This window comes from Hypanus sabinus, chromosome 6 (genome assembly GCF_030144855.1).
Source record: "Hypanus sabinus isolate sHypSab1 chromosome 6, sHypSab1.hap1, whole genome shotgun sequence".
Classification (NCBI taxonomy): Eukaryota; Metazoa; Chordata; class Chondrichthyes; order Myliobatiformes; family Dasyatidae; genus Hypanus; species Hypanus sabinus.
This window is the reverse complement of record NC_082711.1, coordinates 13,507,981-13,528,069: the sequence shown is the minus strand read 5'-3', so window position 1 is coordinate 13,528,069 and position 20,089 is coordinate 13,507,981. Positions and strand designations below refer to the sequence as shown.

Sequence of the window (20,089 nt, the reverse complement as noted above, 5' to 3'; positions counted from 1 at the left end):
GATGAACTCCTGCAGAGAAAACGAAATTACATTTCTGCATGCAACAAAAACATTTTGAACTCCGAAAAAAAGACGTTGGGTTGAAGGTTACTTTTAAGTAAAATACTCAACGTCTATTTGAGTCCTTCTTGTATTTATGAAAAACGCCAAACTTAAATTTGCCGCCAGCAGCAAACCAAAAATAACGTCAGCCAGCTGTCAACCTGAAAAATGAAAGGACTATTTCACTGAACAATGAAACCATATGAATAAACGTAAAATAATAGGCAATTAAAATATTTATCATACTTGTTCAGGTTGACTCACACCTGACAATGCAGTCGTATTCAGTAGGGATGGATCGATGCTTAGGGGAGTGACCGGGAAGGATAATGTGTTTTTTTCCTCTCTGAACTCACAGAAGCGTTTCCCAAACGATGTTTGCATTGCGATGATTGCAGAATGTAAATACTCCGAATTTATCATGTCGTGACCTTGTTTGAACTCTCTCAAATTGGGGAAGTGAGACAATGTGCCTTTCTGTAAATCTCTGGCAAGCAACGTCAACTTGCGCTCGAATGCCAAAACATCCTCCAACATGTGCAGGGCTGTACGTCCTTTCCCCTGAAGAGCTGTGTTCAGCGTGTTCAGGTGCGCTGTCATATCTACCATGAAGTGTAGCTTTTCCAGCCACTCTGGCTGTTCCAGCTCAGGAAAGGTGAGCCCTTTGCTGCCCAGGAAAGATTTCACTTCTTCCAGACACGCGACAAAGCGTTTCAGCACCTTCCCTCTGGACAGCCAGCGATAAAAACACGTTGTAGCGGTGTGCTACACGCAGTCAGTAAACTGCAGTCAAAGATAGCTTTATTCGAACGAAACAGCCTTGCTTTTAAGCCTCCCTCAACCCGCCCCCCATGGGCGCGGATGCTGCAAAAGACACGTACTCACAAACCCCCGTAGGCTATCTCCTTTAGCCTGAACGCTGGCTAATTGTGAGCCGGTTCGGATGTGTCTGGAAATTTGTCACCACAACGTCTTATTTAGATTGTACAAGATCACCATAATCTTCAAATTTAGAATTACATTTCAAAAACTAACAAACTAACATAAAATACATTTTAATTAAATACTGACCATGTAGCGGTGTGCTACACGCAGCGCTAAAATTACGACACGGAGTTGGTAACTGCAGTCGAAGGAAAAAACATTATTCGAAATCTTCAGCCTCACTTTTAAGCCTCCCTCAACCTGCCCCCCATGGCGCAGAGGCTCCAAAGCTCTGTGCTCGCAAACCCCCGTAGGCTATCTAATTGTGAGTCGGTTCGGATGTGCCAGGAAAAGGGTCGCCACAACCAATTATTTCCCAAAGCAACAGGGAGCCGCAGCACAGACGTAAAAGAGCCACATGTGGCTCCGGAGCCGCGGGTTGCCGACCCCCGCTCTAGGGAGATGCCAATCAGTATTTGAGAAATTAAAATCTCCCATTACGACAACCTTGTTATTATTACAGAATCTGTCTCCCTGCCTGCTCCTCGATGTCCCTGTTACTATTGGGTGGTCTATAAAAAACACCCAGTAGAGTTATTGACCCCTTCCTGTTCCTTACTTCCACCCACAGAGACTCTGTAGACAATCCCTCCATGACCTTCTCCTTTTCTGCAGCCGTGACACTATCTCTGATCAACAGTGCCAAGCCCCCACCTCTTTTGCCCCCCTCCCTGTCCTTTCTGAAACATCTAAAGCCTGGCACTCTAAGTAACCATTCCTGACATCCAAGTCTCTGTAATGCCCACAACGTCATAATTCCAAGTACTGATCCACGCTCTAAGCTCATTCTTGGTTATGTTCACTTCATAAAGGATGAAAGCATGGTTCAAAAGTTGTTATTTGAAAGTGACTAGAAACAGATAGGAAGGGGAGCTAATATTTTGGGTTGTTGAGCAATTTTTACAAGAGGACATTCTGCTCACCAATGTTCTTCCTCCTTCAACAGATGGGGCAGCATCAATGACAAAACACCACCATGGGGTTTTTTACTTTCTTGAAAAGATCTGCACCTAATATATTTACCATTCACTTTGGACTTCACAGACAACATCTTGTCTCAGAAAAAAACCCTAGTGCTCTGCTGATCAAATCATTAAATTCTGTTGTGTCTGCAGTAAATAAAATCAAAGCCCGTGCTCTCAATTCTGGGCTATTTCGAGAGCTTTGTATTGAGGATGATGAACAGTTTGAAGGCCTGCTGTTGAACGCAGGAGTCAGATGGCTCTCAGAAGGAAACTGCCTGAGATGCTTTCATGCACTTTTTGAAAATGCGATAAACTTCTTTGAAGACACGAATGCTTCATTCAGTAATCAAGCCCAAGAATATTAGGCATGACATTGCTTATTTGTCAGAATTATTTGCAATATTTAATAAAATCAATCTTAAATTGCAATTGTGAATCTTATTGAAGTTAAATCATTTCTGACCCAGTTAACCCTATTCAGGTGCAACAAGGGCAGTCGTGACCTTTTCTAATTTGCGAATCTGTCTAAGTTGGAAGAGAGAAAAAGACTATCAGATCTATGCCCACCCAGGTGAGCTGCACAAAAACATGTCGGAGAGATTTCAGGATCTTCTCTTGATCTGAGTTCCAGATTGGGCAATAAATTAATTGCTGAACACTTGTAATGAGGAATTAACAGAAAGGATGGAGGAAGAATGGATCTTACTACAATATGACTTGGATCTGAAGCCGAGCTTCAAAAATCAAATCAAGACTTTTGGTTGTAGAAAGCAACTTCTGAACACTATCCTGCACTGTGGAAAAAGGTCAAGGTGTTCTTTATAGCCTTTTTAACATTACATTTAGTGGAGCGCAGTTATCCAAATTCTTTCAAAGGAACGAAACAGATTTCAAATTACTGACATGTGGGGATCTAAGACTCCATCTGAGTGACTTCTGAATAATGTCTGCAATCATTTGTCCCTGCTTTGAATTTGTAGTTCTGATTTTCTTCCACTGTGCACCATAAATCAAAATTCTTTATAGCTTTTATGTAATGCTGGAAAGGGAGAGGGGTCTCAGAGGATGGGGTCTGGGAGCCAAGGAAGCAGTAACCTAAAAAAGTTTGGGGAAAAACTGGTTTGAAGGGTATTGGGTCAAATGGAGCAGGCTTAGATGGGAATCTCGGTCAGCATGGTTAGATGGGCCGAAAGGCCTATAACTATGCTGTAGGACGCTCTGACACATTTCCCGTCCTCCAGTCATCTGACACAAGTCCTGGTTATATGACCATTAACACCAGGCAGACAATCTCTAGAGAGTATTGATAATGGCTGGGGTCACCCGTCTTGCCCAGAAGGTGGCAACGGCAAACCACCTCGAAGTATGTATGTGCCACCACAGACCACCCTGAGATCGATTGCCTTGCAGGCATTCACAGTAGAACAAAATCATACAATAGAATCAATAAAAAACGACACACAAGGACTGACAAACAAAAACAACCTGCAAAAAGAGACAAATTGTGCAAATAGATTGAAAATATTAACAAATGAATAAACAAATAATTGTTCTCAGCTCTAGAGGAGCTGTTCATTTTACATTATTGGAGTATAAAAGTTGAGATCGTTTGCTGTGTAACCAAAACTATGTAGTTAGCTTTGAAACTTGCTATTTGCTATGTATGTACCCAATTTAGTAGGAGAATTAAATCTTAAGAATGTAGAAGACTATGGTGTGTTAATGAGAGGTAGCTAAGAGATGTGGATTAGGTAGTCTGAGTTTGCTGTTTGCTATGCATATATCCAATTGAATATAGAAGACAATGGTGTGTTAATAAGAGGAAACTAAGAGATGTAGATTATGTAGTCTGAGTTTGCTATTTGCTATGTATGTACCCAATTTAGCAGGAGAATGAAATCTTAAGAATGTAGAAGACAATGGTGTGTTAATGAGAGGTAGCTAAGAGATGTAGATTAGAACACAATTAAGTCAATGGATAGAAACAATAGTGGCGGATGTACTTGTGATACGCAATTATAGACCGATTGGATATGCTAATGCAACTAAACCAGGAGATTGCTATAAAAAATGCTATGTACAAGGATTGGTGGGCAATCAGCGACTAGTTCAATGACTGTCTCAGCTTTGATTTGCAAATTAAAGTTTAACCCTTCTTTAAGAATCTTCTGCGTCTCCTGGTTGTTTGTGGGGCACGAGAAACCACAACAAAATTGGCGACCGCGGCTGGACCGGAAAGAGACCCGCGGAAAGGAAGCGGTAGATTGGGGATGCTTCCCAGTCCTCTAGGGACCCCCACAAGGCTAACAGAATTAAGGGTGCACCCAAACAAAAGGTAAGCGCTTTTTGCGACAATTTGGACTAAGAATTCTGTTGGTTTTAGGAAGGTCTTGGAGTCTCAGAAGTGTGGAACCACTGCCGAAGGGTCTCTCTGGTCCAAAGAATCTGGCAGAATTGGGGGTTAACAGGAGGCTCAGAGGATTGATCAAGAACACTGCAGTGAGGGTAAGTACAAATAAGTTAATAAGAAGTTAAGAAAAATTCCATGTGGTGTTGGAAAATCCCTGTGGATACCGCTTCGTATGAAACTAAGGTCTGAATGGGCAGGGAAAGGAAAATAGAGAAAAATCCTTGTGGATACCGCCTTAAGAGATAAGGGTCTGAATAGACGAGTTGCAAAGAGAAAGTTCTGTGGGTACCGCTCTGAATAGAGGTCTGTACGGGCAGAACAGAATAGGAAACAAGGACAGTCCAATATATAGTTTAAAGTGCTGGTAGATAGACGATAGACTAGGCATAGAATTAGAGTAAATAATATTATCCTGTAAACGAACTGTGAATCTCTGAAATACCTTAAAAAGAGAGAAATAACATGACAGGTAAAGGAATGGCAGTAGAGATTCTGAGCAAAAAATTCCCAATAAATAAATATGAGATCACAAAAACTTCAGAAAAATGGGAAAAAAGAACCAAAAACCTGGTCACAAAGTGGCCCAGAGAAGGAACGTTTGATGTAAGTTTGTGCGAAGAAATGGAGGCACTAATTAAAAATTACAAACCAAAAGATAAATCTAAGAAAAGAGGGCAAAAAAGAGAACGAGAAATGGAAGTGCTAAAGCTCTTCAGAATGGAGGGAGAAAGGCTGAGGAGGACAGGTAGAATATTGATTACAAGCGAGGAAGACACTAAGGTGCTGGAGAAACAGCCTGTTAGACAGAGAGGAGGGTACAGTGAGAAGCTGCCTTCGGCTCCGTACCCGGATGTGAAATAAACAGAAAAGCCCCCTCCCTATAATGAGGAAGGAACCCCTAAGCAGTGCCCCCTGCTGACGGGGACAGTAAACATGCAGGGAGAAGTACAAGTTTGGGAGAATGAGGAGGAAAAACAATACGAGAAGGAAAAAGTGGCGATATGGAAGGAGATACAGGCAGAAAGGATAAAGGTGGAACAGGCAAAGAGAGAAATGGAAGAAGAGATTGAACGGATGAAATACTTGAGAGAGGTAAAGGAGTATGAGGAGTATCGGTTATACCATAGAAATAAACAGACTAGAAAGGAAAGTGGCTCATCAGGGCAGGAAAAGATGAGGCATTCAAGAGGAAAAAAGATAGGAGATGAGAGTCTTGGAGAAACACAAGAGAGAAGGGAATCACGCACGAGTAAGGATCATGAGGAGTCCCTGCCACAGGTGTACAGACACGGACAGAAAGAAAGAGAAGGTGACTCATTGGAGGAGCAAGAGTTAAGTGGAGAGAGAGGATGCGAGAATTTGTGGGGAAGAGGTAGGAGGCAGAACCCCAGAAGAGCAGAAGGAGGCGGTAGGGGAGCGACTTGCGGAAGTAGAGAGAGAGCTAGATAAGTTACTGAGAGGGGATTGCCAGAGGAGATGCGAAAAATACTCCAGGGGCCAACCAAGTATTGAATCAAGACAGAAAGGAAGGACTCCACAAGGAGACTGAGGGAAGAAGAGGACCCCGGAGACATTTGTGTGGGAGTCAGTAAAGACATACCCTGAGACAGATGGAGAGTCAGGCGAGGAGGAGAGCCAGGGCAGGTGGGAAGAAGGAGGAAGAATGATGCCGTTGTTAGTTAAAGGATCAGGACAAGTGCAGTATATCTCTTGGGGATCCCAGGACCAAGAAGGGCTGAAAAACACTCTGCCCAATCTACATGAAGGAGCAGGGAAATGGATTAGAGCCTTTGAAGAAGAAACGGCGGGATGATTATTGGCTATGGGAGATTTGAAGGCACTATTGATAAGGTTGATGGGAACCTCCAAATTTAATAAACTAATGGAAATGGCTGGCACAGTAAACTCGAACGACCAGAGAACTGATGGAGACGGGTTTGACAGAGTGAGGCAGAGGGTATGGCAGGCCCCCAAAGCCTTAAAGGGGGATCCACTGGGAGACACTGAAAACCCAGCAGCCTACGTAGAAAACCAGTTGAAAAGGTGGAGATTGGAGACCGAGCAAGAGGTGGAAAATAGCTTATTTATCACCACACTGTTCCGACATAGCATTTTGGATGCAATGCCTCCGCAAGTAAACTCCAGACTGGAGGAAGTGGTTGGGCTGACGTCAATGACCCCACAAGAATTTAGAGACCACGTAGTCCATGCGGTTGAGAAATACCAGAAAGACAAACGAAGGTTGGCTGAGCAGCAGGAAGAGGTGCAATGAAAGTTAATACAAATGCAGCTCGAAGAACTCAAAAAGGAAAAGGAGAAAAGCAAAAAGATGCTGCCAGCAACCACCAGTCCGAATACAGCCATCGAACTGGACAAAGCACTGCTATATGGAGGAACCGATCATACTGTAAGACAAAGGCCGGAAAACCCCATGCCAATAATCAATGTCTTTGGGGAGCATTCTCACAAACGCCCTATCAGGAACAGACTAAATTCAAACAGCCCAGACAGGACTGGAAGTCCCAAGGAGGGGGACAGAGGAGCTATGGGCGGAGGGGACCAGTGAGGAAACAAGGGGAAAGAGAGGTAGAGAGGTTGTGCTGGGGATGTAATCAGCCAGGTCACATGAGAAGATATTGTCCATTTACACCATGGCCTGTCACACACCAGCAGGAACTGATAAGAAGAGAACTAAAGTTTAGCCAAGGACCAGCCCCCACAGGCCCAAGCGGACCTGTGAACCCCTATGCGAGGTATTAGGGGTGCCTCGAGAACTCGAGTGGGAAGGGACATTACCCAATGATAACAAGGGAGGCAGACGAGGAACCCATTCTTCAGGTTATGTTAGAAGGGCAACTGACACTAATGATGATAGATACTGGAGCCACGTACACTTGTGTACAGCCACAGTATGCCCTTCACCTTCCCATGTCAGGAAAGTTTATTAAGACGGTAGGGTTCTCGGGGAAAACACAGTTGACACAGTGCACGGCTCCAGTGCAGTTGAGAATGGGAAATAAAGGAATTGTTTTGCCGGTGCTAGTATTTAAAGGAACTCCGATTAATTTGTTAGGCAGAGATGCCTTATTGAAACTGGAATTAAAATTAGAATGCACCAGAAATGGGCTGAGTGTGGAAAGAGCAGGGGCTCAATTGATAGTGCGAGAAGACAAGAAGGCTAATGTCTTTTGGATAGGAGACATCGCAGATCAGATTCAGGGAACCTGGGAAAAATGGAAAAAGGGCGTGCAGGCTATATTACCCGGGGCTGTAATGCCCAAATCTAGGCTACATTGTACAGTGATTTTTGACGAGACTCAGAACAGGGCATTAGAGGAGAGATGGCACCTGAAGGCATACACCCAACAGCACCTGGAAGGGGAGGCTGTGATAATTGGAAAGCAAAGCAAGGGGCAGCTTTACAAGTTAAGTGGAACACCTTTTTAGAAAAATGGTACAGGATACCAGAGGCTGCGCCCCACATAATGTTGTTGGTAAACAAGGGATATCAGTCTAAAGACTTAGGACCCTTAGTTAAGTGTGCTGAAACCATAACAGTGTGGAGGAAAATCACACCAGAGGTGTGGATATCAGAAGACAACAGTTGCATTAAAATAATGATAAGTGTAGATATAATAGGGACAGTGAGAGAGGTCGAAATAACTCCCCGACCACACATGCCATTGCTGGGAACGGAAAGAGGCCAGCAGAAAGATAAAAGGTTAGATGAGTTGCCGTCTATTCTGTGGTCACAGCATGACACGGACGTGGGAAAATAAAAACAGCTAGTCCGGTGGAAATAAGACTGAAAAGGGGAGCAATTCCACCCAGGAGACCACAAAACCCTCTAAGACCAGAAGCAGAAGAGGGAATAGCATCGACAGTGCAGAGGTTGCTTGAAATAGGGGTGCTTAAAAGAACGAACAGTCCATGCAATACCCCGTTGCTGCCGGTCTTAAAAGCAGATAAATCTAAGTGGAGATTGGTGCATGATTTGCGAGCGGTAAATGATGTGGTAGAGGACTGGCCAGCGGTAGTCCCCAACCCACACACGCTTTTGACTAATGTTCCACCAGAAGCAAGTTACTTTTCAGTGATTGATTTGTGTTCGGCTTTCTTCAGCATTCCTCTAGCCCAGGGGTGGGCAAACTTTTTGACTTGTGGGCCACAAAGGGTTCTAAAATTTGACAGGGGGGCTGGACCAGGAGCAGATGGACGGAGTGTTTTGGTAATACACCTCATAAGAGAAAATAAAATATCATGGGATATGTAGAAAACATGTGCTTTAATTTCAATTGAAAATGAACAAATGCATTACAACAAAATATCTGCCTTTGAAGTCCCATGGTATTTAGCTATTTATTGAAATGATTTTTAAAACACTGAAAATTAAATGAATAAAATACAGCTTTTTTTAATAGTAACAGTTATTATCTTAAAGCACTGAAAATGCTGTTATCCTTCAAGATATTATCATCATCACTCTCCTCCTGACTGTCTTTATTTCAAAAACAGTAGGAGATGCAGGTCTACTTGTCCTGCTCCTTCTTATTCAATTGTCCCCTGTGCCAAAACTCAACAACGACCAGCACAAGGACAGAACAATGACAGCGCGCCAGTATGCGGAGCGCGTTATTTGATCTGGAGCACATTTTTTATTTTGAGAACGTACGTGCACCTGCGCACTACTCATGTCCATCACTTAACAGAAATGACATGTAACATGTAAGGCTTATTGAAAAAAATATTTTCAAATGCATTTTTTACATAACACAACGAAGAAACTTATTTTTAATTTCAGTGGGAACAGTGTTGTTGGTCTCCCTTTTTAGCCAGCGCATCAAAGTCTGGATTTAGTTTTGTTGTGGCGATTCTCAGGATGGATCTGAGGTGTTGGTCAGTTAACTTGGATCTGTGGCTGGCTTTGTTGATGTTCATGACGCTGAACGCCTGTTCACACAAATAGGTCGAGCCGAACAAAGAGTAAAGCGCAAATGTGGAATAATACGCTGCACCTCAACAAAGGTCAATGTGTAGCGGTGTGCTACATGCAGCGCTAAAATTACGACACGGAGTCGGTAACTGCAGTTGAAGAAAAAAACTTTATTCGAAATCCTCAGCCTCACTTTTAAGCCTCCCTCAACCTGCCCCCCCATGGCACAGAGGCTCCAAAGCTCTGTGCTCGCAAATCCCTGCAGGCTATCTTCCTTAGCTGGAACGCTGGCTAATTGTGAGCCGGTTCAGATGTGCCAGGAAATGGGTCGCCACAAATGTATATAGAGTGCGTCATCTATTGGGAAAACGCCAGAATTGCGGGGAAAAAACGTTAACAAAGTTTATTAACATAATTTCATCAAGTTCTGTGGGCCGGATTAAAAAGCTTAACGGGCCGCATATGGCCCCCGGGTGGTAGTTTGCCCATGCCTGATCTAGCCGATCAGTGTCAGTATCTGTTTGCATTTACTTACAGAGGTGCTCAGTATACCTATACCAGAATGCCGCAAGGATTTAAACATTCACCACACGTTTTTAATCAGGTGTTGAAGGCGGATCTAGAGGGCATACCATTGGAAAGTACATTGTTACAGTATGTGATTGACCTGTTGATTTGCTCCCACTGCGAGGAACAGTGTGAGCAGGACACTATAACTCTGTTAGAGAAGCTGGCGCACGGAGGACATAAAGTATCCAAAAAGAAACTGCAATTTTGCACGCAGCAAGTGGAATACTTAGGCAGGGTAAATTCCAAGGGAGTGAAGGCGATAGCACCAGATCAGATTGAGGCAATAACTAAGGCCCCAAAACCCCAGACTGTAGGGCAGATGATGACGTTTTTGGGAATGGCAGGGTACAGCTCAGATTGGATAGGAGAATATGCTGATATTGTGGCACCTTTGAGAAAGATAATGAAAGAAGCAGGACATACAAATTTGAAGAACGGCTTACAGTGGAATGGAGAGGCGGAGATAGCTTTCAATACTATTAAGCAGGAATTGCAGTCAGCACCAGCATTAGCTTTGCCTGACTACGAGAAGGTTTTTCATTTGTATGTATCCAACCGACAGGAGGGTTATGTCACAGTGGTTCTAACACAAGAGACAGGCACAGGAAAAGCAAAGCAGCCGATAGCAGACTACAGTATGAGACTAGATGAGGTGGCTCAGGGGTATCCACCCTGTTATCAGGGATTGGCGGCGCTGTACTATGCACATGAAAAGGCATCATCTGTAACCCTGGGCTATCCTGTGACTCTGTACACATACCACAAAGTAGCAGAATTGCTGGAAAGAGGGAAATTTGTGCTGACGCCAGCTAGGATAACAGCGTATCAGATGCTATTGACATTTCCTGACATAACTATACAGAGATGCACTACCAGTAATATAGCCGATTTTGTCCCTTTGGGCTATGAAGGAGAACCCCATGATTGTGTAGGGAAGACGATGACATTTGCCAAATTGAGAGCAGATTTACGGTCAGAACCACTAGAGGATGCAGATAAAAAGGTTCTGTTCGTAGATGGCTCTTGTTATAGGGATTATGATGGAAATCATGCAGGGTTCTCAGTAGTGCAGCAGGATCAGTCGAGCTATAAGATTATTAGGATGGAGTCCTGTCCCCAACCGTGTTCCGCCCAACTAGTGGAAATCAAAGCCCTGACAGCTGCGTGTGAAATGATGGAAGGTGAGAAAGTAGACATCTGTACTGATTTGGCATATGCCCATGGAGTATGCCATTTGTTCGGGGCAGTGTGGAAGCAGAGAGGTTTTAAAAAGAGTAATGGAGATCCCATACAACATTGTCAGCAAATTCTAGACTTGATAAAAGCCATAATGAAACCTGAAGCATTGGCTATAGTAAAATGCCAGGCACATAAAAAGGGAAATGATGTAATAACAAAGGGAAATCAAGCTGCGGACGAGGCAGCCAGAAAAGCGTCTGGGTGTACATCAGCTGTCATTGCCCCCCAGGTAAGCCTAGCTCCAGAACCTGTGGTAGGGGACCTAATTGAAATACAAGGTAAGGCAACTTCGGCAGAACAGACAATGTGGAGACGAAGGGGGGCCAAGCAGAACCCGGAAGGCTTGTGGAGCACGGAAGACGGTTTGTTGGTAGCGCCCACCCCTTTATTGACGATTCTGATTTCAGAAGCGCATGGGATTGACCATTGTGCAAGGGGAGAAGTGATAAAGAAGTATGGTTTTTGGTCTCCTTATTTACAGGCTTCAGTGGACTTTGTCTTGTCACAGTGCGAGGTATGCGCACAGAATGCAGGGTTCGGACATCAGACTGGTTAGAAAGTAGACTCGGAGGATGGGGAGCATGGCTGACTAAAATGGCAATAATTGTCAGTATTGTATTGTTGAGCTGTGCGCTTGTGCTGTGCTGTTTTCTTCCTTGTCTCAAATCTCTTGTAGTGCATGCTGCAACCAATTTCCGATGCTCGTGGCAATTACTGAAGCAAGCTTAGTGGAGAAAGAAACACCGAAAATGTATCGTTACAGCCTACAACACCTGCAGGATGAACAAGAGCAAAACGACAATGTGGGAGTAGATTGTAAGGGCTTATGAGTCTTTTTCCCTGTCTCAGGTACAGAGGGACAGGTTTTTGGCTCAGCGGCCCAGGGTAACAGGGAAAGAATACTTTGAGGTCTTGGCGCAGAAAATTATAGTTTAACCCGAGATTTGGGAATAAGTGCTTGAGTTTATTGGGGCTTTTGTGCACCGACTCTTAGTCTTCTTTCTCTGGGATATATTGGAGTATAAAAGTTGAGATTGTTTGCTGTGTAACCAAAACTATGTAGTCAGTTCAGAGTTTGCTATTTGCTATGCATGTATCCAATTTAGTAGGAGAATGAAATCTTAAGAATGTAGAAGACAATGGTGTGTTAGTGAGAGGAAGCTAAGAGATGTAGATTAGAACATGATTAAGTCAGGAAATATTAAGAATGTAGAAGACAATGGTGTGTTAATAAGAGGAAGCTAAGAGATGTAAATTATATAGTCTGAGTTTGCTATTTGCTATGCATATACCCAATTTAGTAGGAGAATGAAATCTTAAGAATGTAGAAGACAATGGTGTGGTAATGAGAGGTAGCTAAGAGATGTAGATTAGAACAGGATTAAGTCAATAGGTAGAAACACTAGTGGCGGATGTACTTGTGATACGCACCTATAGACCGATTGGATATGCTAATGCAACTAAACCAGGAGATTGCTATAAAAAATGCTATGTACAAGGATTGGTGGGCAATCAGCGACTAGCTCAATGACTGTCTCAGCTTTGATTTGCAAATTAAAGTTTGACCCTTCTTGAAGAATCTTCTGCGTCTCCTGGTCATTTGTGGGGCACGAGAAACCACGACAACATGGACATCACTTCCGAAACATAAGCTGTGTTTTATATCATTTCCTGCGCAGTTTTATCCGATTTGGGGCATATGGTGAAACAATACACATCTATCCACTCTTTATTTGTCCTGGAAACTGCAATATATGTACAAGTTAAGTTTTTGGTAATACTGAAGGAAGCATTGTGCTTATGTTTATTGTTGTACCATGAGTTTACTCATTTACACGGTATAGTTACAGAGTGCTATCAATGTGTGCTACCTTGCTTAATGCCGGTCGTGAGAATAATTGGCAGTGTTGGTATGTTCTGCCATGTGACAATCCTGGATTGAATTTAAAACACAGTTTACTAAACTCTCCACAGTTTCACAGTGAAGAGGTCGCAGTAAAAACCCTGAAGAAAGTTCCCGTCTCAGGTGATTTTTGGGAAGTCATTTAGCTTGCCGCTTCGGTGCCTTCATACGCACAGTAGAGTGAAAAGATAGCTGGTCGCCAAGGACTGGAGACAAGCCTAAGCACCAGGGGTGATAGTGCTAGCGACCGACCCAAGCAATGTTGATCGCTAAGACCTGGAGATCAGGTCAGAAGGTGGCTCGTCTATCCCAGAATTAAACCACGATGAGCACAGCCCACGGGGAAGCTGAAGTGGCAGGAATGACAGCTGCCTACACTGAGCACAAAGTTGGGATACAGATGGAGTAGGCGCGTATAGACATGGAGAAGACCCATGTAGAAGCTACATTAAGTGCTGTCGAAGAAGACCATGAAGCTGACCGAGTCTATACCCCAAGCCTGGCATGCTTTACCAATGCAGCTTACTGAAGAAAACATTCAAATGCACTTGGGCCATAAGACAGACAGTGCTCCGGTTCCACACCACGCAGTCAAGGTCTACAGCAGAAAAGAGCCACGACCACCCTTCCCCAGCTCCACCTCCGTCTGCTACTGATGGTAATCCTATCTGCTCAGACACAGGCATCCCTCCCAGGGCATACATTTGGGAAACAGTCTCCACAATGCTTTCATTCAGGAGCCGCAGGTATCTGGCTCCTCGAGAGCTGGTGAGAACAGAACTGAAAGAGTTGGACAGCCAGTCTGCCAGTCGTCTGTCCTGGAAGTCCAGCTTTCAGAATGGACAAAGAACTAGACCTTCTCTCTCAGTGGCTTGAAGGGGAGTCACTGCACCATTGAAAGGGGTTAGAGCAACTCACATCAACAATACAGCTGCTGGCTTACAAATGCTGAGTCAGATGCTGGACAAATATTACAACTCTCCAGAGGCAATCAAAGAATTTCTCTTCAGCGGACTAGATAATTTTCCAAAGCTCTCACAGAACGGATGGCAGAAGCTACAAGGGTTTGCAGACCTGCTGTCAGAAGTGAAAGCGCAATAAAACCAGGGTTACCTACCAGGACGGACTTTCTGGGAAACAGAAGAGGACTAAACAGTACAGTGGTGAAACTACCGTACAATATGCGAGACCAGTGGATAACCGCAGGGTTCATGTATAACACGAAGCATTGTGCCCACGATCTGCCATTTCCATTCTTGTGGAATTTGTCTGCTGCCACACAGAAATGCAAAACGACCCAACTTCCGGTAACACCTCATTCAAAGAGAGCTGTCCGGCATGGAAAACCTGTCTCCCTATCGCGCTCAACAGAACTGAAGCAGAAAACCCTGTCGTGAGCCCCGATAACGTAAGAAACCTCACCTCTTAAGGAAATGGGGAGGATTCAGAGAAATACTGCGTGCAGACTGCAGGCCCTTTCTGAAGGAGTGCTCAGTATGTTTCAAACGTTGTGCTTCAACAGCACACAAGCAAAAGACTGTGAAGCTGTCATACTCTCCACCGAGAGCAGCAGTGACCAGCACTTCGTTCAGGGCCAGCACCTGGGGCTTCTTCTGGTTCCAGCGCGCCCAAAGCGGGGAGCCAGCAGAGCACCCCTAGATGTACAGTACCTATTGTATTTCCTCAGGCACAGGGGTACTTGGAAAAAGGTTCCAGGGGAAGTCCTGCTCTAAAATATGTCTAACCAGCATCTACCCGATACAAAATCCTCAGCAAAAACTAAAGGCAGATGTGATATTGGATAATCAGAGCAATGTGCCAATATACTTTGAAACATTTAGCATTCAAGGCTAGGCTTCCCCAAACACCCTAAGGACATGTTCTAGAACATCAGAAATTGCCGGAAGAGGAGCCAGTGGGTTTGTTGTGGAGTCAATAGGAGGGGAGGTCTGCCTCCCCTTGCAATGCCTCACTGAGTGCGACCATATTCCCAACAACAGGGATGAAATCCCAAATCCTGAAGCTGCTCAAGGTCATTCACATCTTAAGGCCATGGCTAACACGATTCCTCCACTTGATTCTGCTGTTGTTCGGCAGAGGCGCCATCTGTAGGTAGGTGCAGCGGGCGCAATAGAGGGACTTGGGTTGGGTTACAGCGTGTGACGTCTGCCTCGAACGTGCTCACCAGCCCTCTAGTGTCCTGTGAGAGTACAAACTGCATGAAAGAGAAGATTGTAAGTGCTCCGCTCAACCAGACTTAGACAAGCTGATCTTCTCTCACTCAGAATCTGGCACCTTGCGTCAAAGACAAGGTCTTCCTTTAAATCACGAACAAGAAGTTTAGCAGAGACGAGTCTAACAGTAGGATAGCTCCCCTTCCTTTCTGCTCTCCACAACAATTCCTACCACGCAGCAGAGAACTGGTCCTTAGTCGCACATTGAGAGGGAAACCAGAAATGAGACACTCATGGAGACTTGACAACCATCATGCTGAGCCAGCTCCTCCACCAGATCCCAACCAAGAAGCTTTGTCGTTACATCCCACAGAAACCTGCACAGATATGAATCTTCTTTGATTTGAGTGTTAAAGGTGTCATCACTGAACAATGGGCTCTTGCAGGGTACGAGTCTCAATAACTGTTTGCTTGGGGTCGGAGTCCACTGCAATAAAGCGATCAAGTGTTCCACGGCTTCCTTGTCATTGTGACGACTTCTGACTCTTGTGGTTTCATGGCCAACATCTGGACATCGAGACTCTGGAGCACCACATGAGAGTCCCTAACTTCCCCTTGCTAGCTGTGGCAATCTCTGGCCTCAACAGGACAATTATTGAGGGAGAGAAGGAATTCGGGACTGAAGCACAGAGGTTCAGAGAGGTACATTTCTGTGTCGGAGATGGTCTTAACTCATTTTCTAGTGCAGGAAAAGCAGCACCAGACATTTTGGTGCAGTCTAATCCAAGACTACAAAAGATAGTGACAAACAGTGCTGAGAAAAAGCAATGCTTTCTATCTGAAGATCTGGCCAAAGTTCTACAGAATATTGTTCTTGGACAGGATTTCTTTCCTATGCAGGGCAGTCTGACACCCTAACTTTCGAGGTCACTGATAGCAAAAGACCCTTTAGCCACTGCGAGGTGCTATCGACTGTTCACAGATTGCGTTGGACTTTCTGCTCCCGTCAGTATCCAGGAATACTTCATGTTAAGAGAGTTGATCCCAGATACTTGCGGATGGGACATCCCATTCCCCTAAAGAGAAGCACGAGCAGTGGTGTTCAGATTTGAAAATTACAAGAATCTATGCAATTCCACTATCTGCAGCCCAAAAGAAAGAGGACTGCACCTTCTGTGGTGTGTCAGCTAAAGGTTTGCTGCTCTTGTGTAACTGAAGGTCACAGACACTGTGGAGTAGAGTGAAGGTGGATTCATCCCGGGCAAGGCAAAGCAAATCTCCTGGGCTCCCAAATCAAATCTCTCCATGCCGAGGTTTGAACTCAATGCTGAAGTTCTAGCAGTCGAGATGGCAGAGATGTTAACCAAAGTACTGGACGCAGAACTAGATGATACCAAGTTCTTTACATACAGCAAGGTTGTGCTTGGTTATACATTTAATGAAGTACAGAGATTCTACGTTTATCAGGAACCAACGCAACAAGTGATCAACCCAGAAGAGCTGGTTGAGCTATGTTCCTGCTGATCTCAATGTGCTGGATTATACCACAAGAGTGGTCCAAGTTAATCAGCTCACTCTCTTCCTCACGGTTACCTGGCCCAGCGTTTCTTGCTGATCCTCAACTAGACCACGGTCAGCAGTAAACTTTGTGACTTACTCGATCCTGAGTCAAATGTGGAAATACGTCCACAAGTGTTGGCCAACATCACTCAATCAGCACTGCTCCGACTTGGCAGTGCACGCTTTGAGTGTTTTTCAAGCTGCAAGTCACTTGAAGTGCAAAGCACTTGTCTGGCCCTCACATATTGCTCTTTGCGTTACAAACACATACGGCACATCTGTGAGCAATCTCTCAGTGTCGAGCAACTGACTTGGGCAAAGGTCAGAGTCCTTTTTGTTCAAAACCAGGCTTATGCAGAGGAAGTGCAGTGCATCACGAAGCAGGAATCCGAATCAGATCTGATATCACCGGCAGACTGTATGTTGTGAAACATGCTAACTTTACGGCAGAGGTACAATGCAATACATAAGTGGATATAGAGAACAAGACCTGAGTTACATTGTGTGGGTGTGTATGTATATATATATATATTCCTATTAAATAGTTAAGTAGTGCAAAAAAACAGAAGTAAAAAAGTAGTGAGGTAGTGTTCATGGGTTCAATGTCCATTTAGAAATTGGAAGAAGCTGTTCCTGAATCGCTGAGTGTGTGCTTCAGGCTTCTGTATCTCCTACCTGACAGTAACAGTGTGAAGAGGGCGTGTCCTGGGTGGTGGGGATCCTTAATGATGGACTCCACCTTCCTAAGGCACCGCTCATTGAAGATGTCTTGGAAACTGCGGAGGCTGGTACGCCTGATGGAGCTGACTAATTTTACAAGTTTCTACAACTTACTTTGATCCTGCGCACTAGCACCCCCCACCCCCCCATACCAAATGGTGATCAGCCAATCAGCTAGTCAGAATGCTCTCTATGGTACACTTGTAGGTTTTTGAGTGCTTTAGTTGACAAACCAAAACTCCTAGTGAAATAAAACTGCTGACTTGCCTTCTTCATAGCTGCATCAATACGTTGTGTCTAGGTTAGGTCCTCACACTCCCAGAATCACTTCCAGAACAAAGTGCCCGTCGTAAACCTGTCCCGTTCTTGACTCTTGACAGGCCACTATGAGTTGGAGCACGACTCACTTCAGAGGAAACTCAGCCAGTTGTCATTCTGGTTGAGCGTCACGTCACCTCTCTTCTCATTAGACAGTACCACAAGCAAGTGCTGTCCATAATCCAGGCCAGTGAGAATGAATGGTTAGAGACTGTGTGGGAAGACTAACTTCAAGACCAGTCTCTGAGACTATCCTTCCTCTGTCATAGACTTAAGGAAATGATCACTTGGCCTTTAATTTCAGGAGTTAAGTTTGACATCCTATGGATGTTGGGCGGGGAAGGGGAGTGCTCTGGTCTTCAGTATGGACACACTGTAACGGCAGTAGAATTATTCTGAGAACATGAGTTGCAGAGTCCTCGAAAGTATTGAATCTGTAGGTTGTGGAATCAATTCAGTTCTGTGGGTGAAAGTGCTTTATTAATGAGAGAGGTCAGAGGAGAACGGCCAGACTGGTTCAAACTGACAGGAAGGTGACAGTAACTCAAATAATCACACGTTACATGTGCAGAAGAGCATCTGTGAACACACAACACATCAAACCTTGAAGTAGAATGGCTACAGAAGACCATGAACACACACTCAGTGGCCACTTTATTAGGTAGAGGTACCAAGTATAGTGACCTCCAAGTGTATATGACAATATTGCACCAAATTCCAATTCCGATTCACCTTCTATCTTACAAGATGTCCTTTTAAGAGTCTGATAGCAGTGGTTAGAAGCTGTCCTTCAGTCCCTTACAATTTGGTTTCCTCCAACCTGCATGCCTTTAGGATCACCCAGGTCACAGGGAGAACGTGCAGACTCCACACAGACAGGATCAGACTGCGGACCCCGGAACTGTCCAGCAGCTGACCCTCTGTGCTGCCACTATTATGTTCTTGGGGGGAGGGGGGAGCGGACGGTGAGGAGGGACCACTGAGGAAAAGACACTCTTTGTTAAAAGACGCAAAGCTTGCAGGGACAAGCAGAGTTACCTGGTCTCCAATCTCAGTGATATTTTCGTCAAGGCCGCATGCCTCATAGTAATGGGGAAAGGTTTCCGACCAGCCTTCGTATGTGCAGTTCCTGTAGACTAACCCCAAATCTGGAGAGTTTACAACACAAAAATGAAGTGGAATTATTCTCTGACTTCAAGTAACCACTCCCCACTGTCCCCTCCAGCCCCCCACCATACACACCATTTCAGTTTTCTCCCAAGTGTTTGTCTCACCCCTTCCCACCTCCTCCCTCACCCTCACAAACTGCCCAGAACCTCCCTCTGGTTCACCACCTTCTTCCCCTTTCTTCCATGGACCACTATCCTCTCCTGTCGGATTCCTTCTCCTTCAGCACTTTACCTCTTCCACCTAACCCCTCCCAGCTTCTCATCCCTCTTTCCTCACCTACCCACCTGGTCACAGCTATTGCCTGCCTGATTGTACTCCTCCCCTTCCCACCCACTTTCTTATTCCAGCATCCGCCCCCTTCCTTTCCAGTCCTGACGAAGGATCTCGGCCCAAGACGTTGACTGATTATTCCCCTCCATAGACGCTGCCCGGCTTGCTGAGTTCTCCCAACAGTCTGTGTGTGTTGCTCTGGATCTGCAGAATCTCTAGAGTACTGTATTCAGTTATGGCCGCTCCACTACAGGAAGGGAGGAGGCGCAGAGGAGTCTTACTGGGATGCGGCTTGCAGCAGAGGCCACGTTCAATAACGAGAGACTAGACAAGCTTATGATGTTCTCTCTGAGCTGCAGAGAAGACCTGCAAAAGTTTATGGGATTATGAGGCATAAATAGAGTAGACAGACAGTGTCTGTTTACCAGGGTTGAAATGTCTAACGCCAGGGGGTGTGCATTGAAGGTTGGGCGGGTCCGGTGGGTACTGCCTGGGTGGTGGTGGAGGCAGATGTCAGAGGCGTTCAGGAGACCCTTGGATGGGCACACGGATGCTCAGAAAATGGAAGCATTTGACTATTGATTAGATAGAAGGGATTCATTCAGTTTGGTGTTTGGTTAATTAGCTCAACACAACATAGAACATCGAAAAATCTACAGCACATTACAGGCTTTTCGGCCCACAATGTTGTGCCGACCCACGTAACCTACTCTAGAAGCTGCCCAGAAATTCTCTTCTGCATAACCCTTTATTTTTCTAAGCTCCATGTAGCTATCTAAGAGTCCCCTAAATGACCCTGTCCTGGGCCGTGAGGCCTGCCCTGTGCTCTAC

The 20,089-nt window shown here is 44.9% G+C and overlaps 1 protein-coding gene across 1 annotated transcript in view; it reads right to left on the bottom strand.

Annotated features, from left to right (window-relative positions):
• LOC132395316 (pituitary adenylate cyclase-activating polypeptide type I receptor-like) overlaps positions 1-20,089 on the bottom strand; it is a 140,403-nt gene that overhangs the window by 72,519 nt on the left and 47,795 nt on the right. Inside the window, exon 4 of the mRNA XM_059971730.1 lies at positions 18,857-18,966. Coding sequence (XP_059827713.1) covers positions 18,857-18,966 — 110 coding nt within the window. The remainder of the gene's footprint in view (positions 1-18,856; positions 18,967-20,089) is intronic.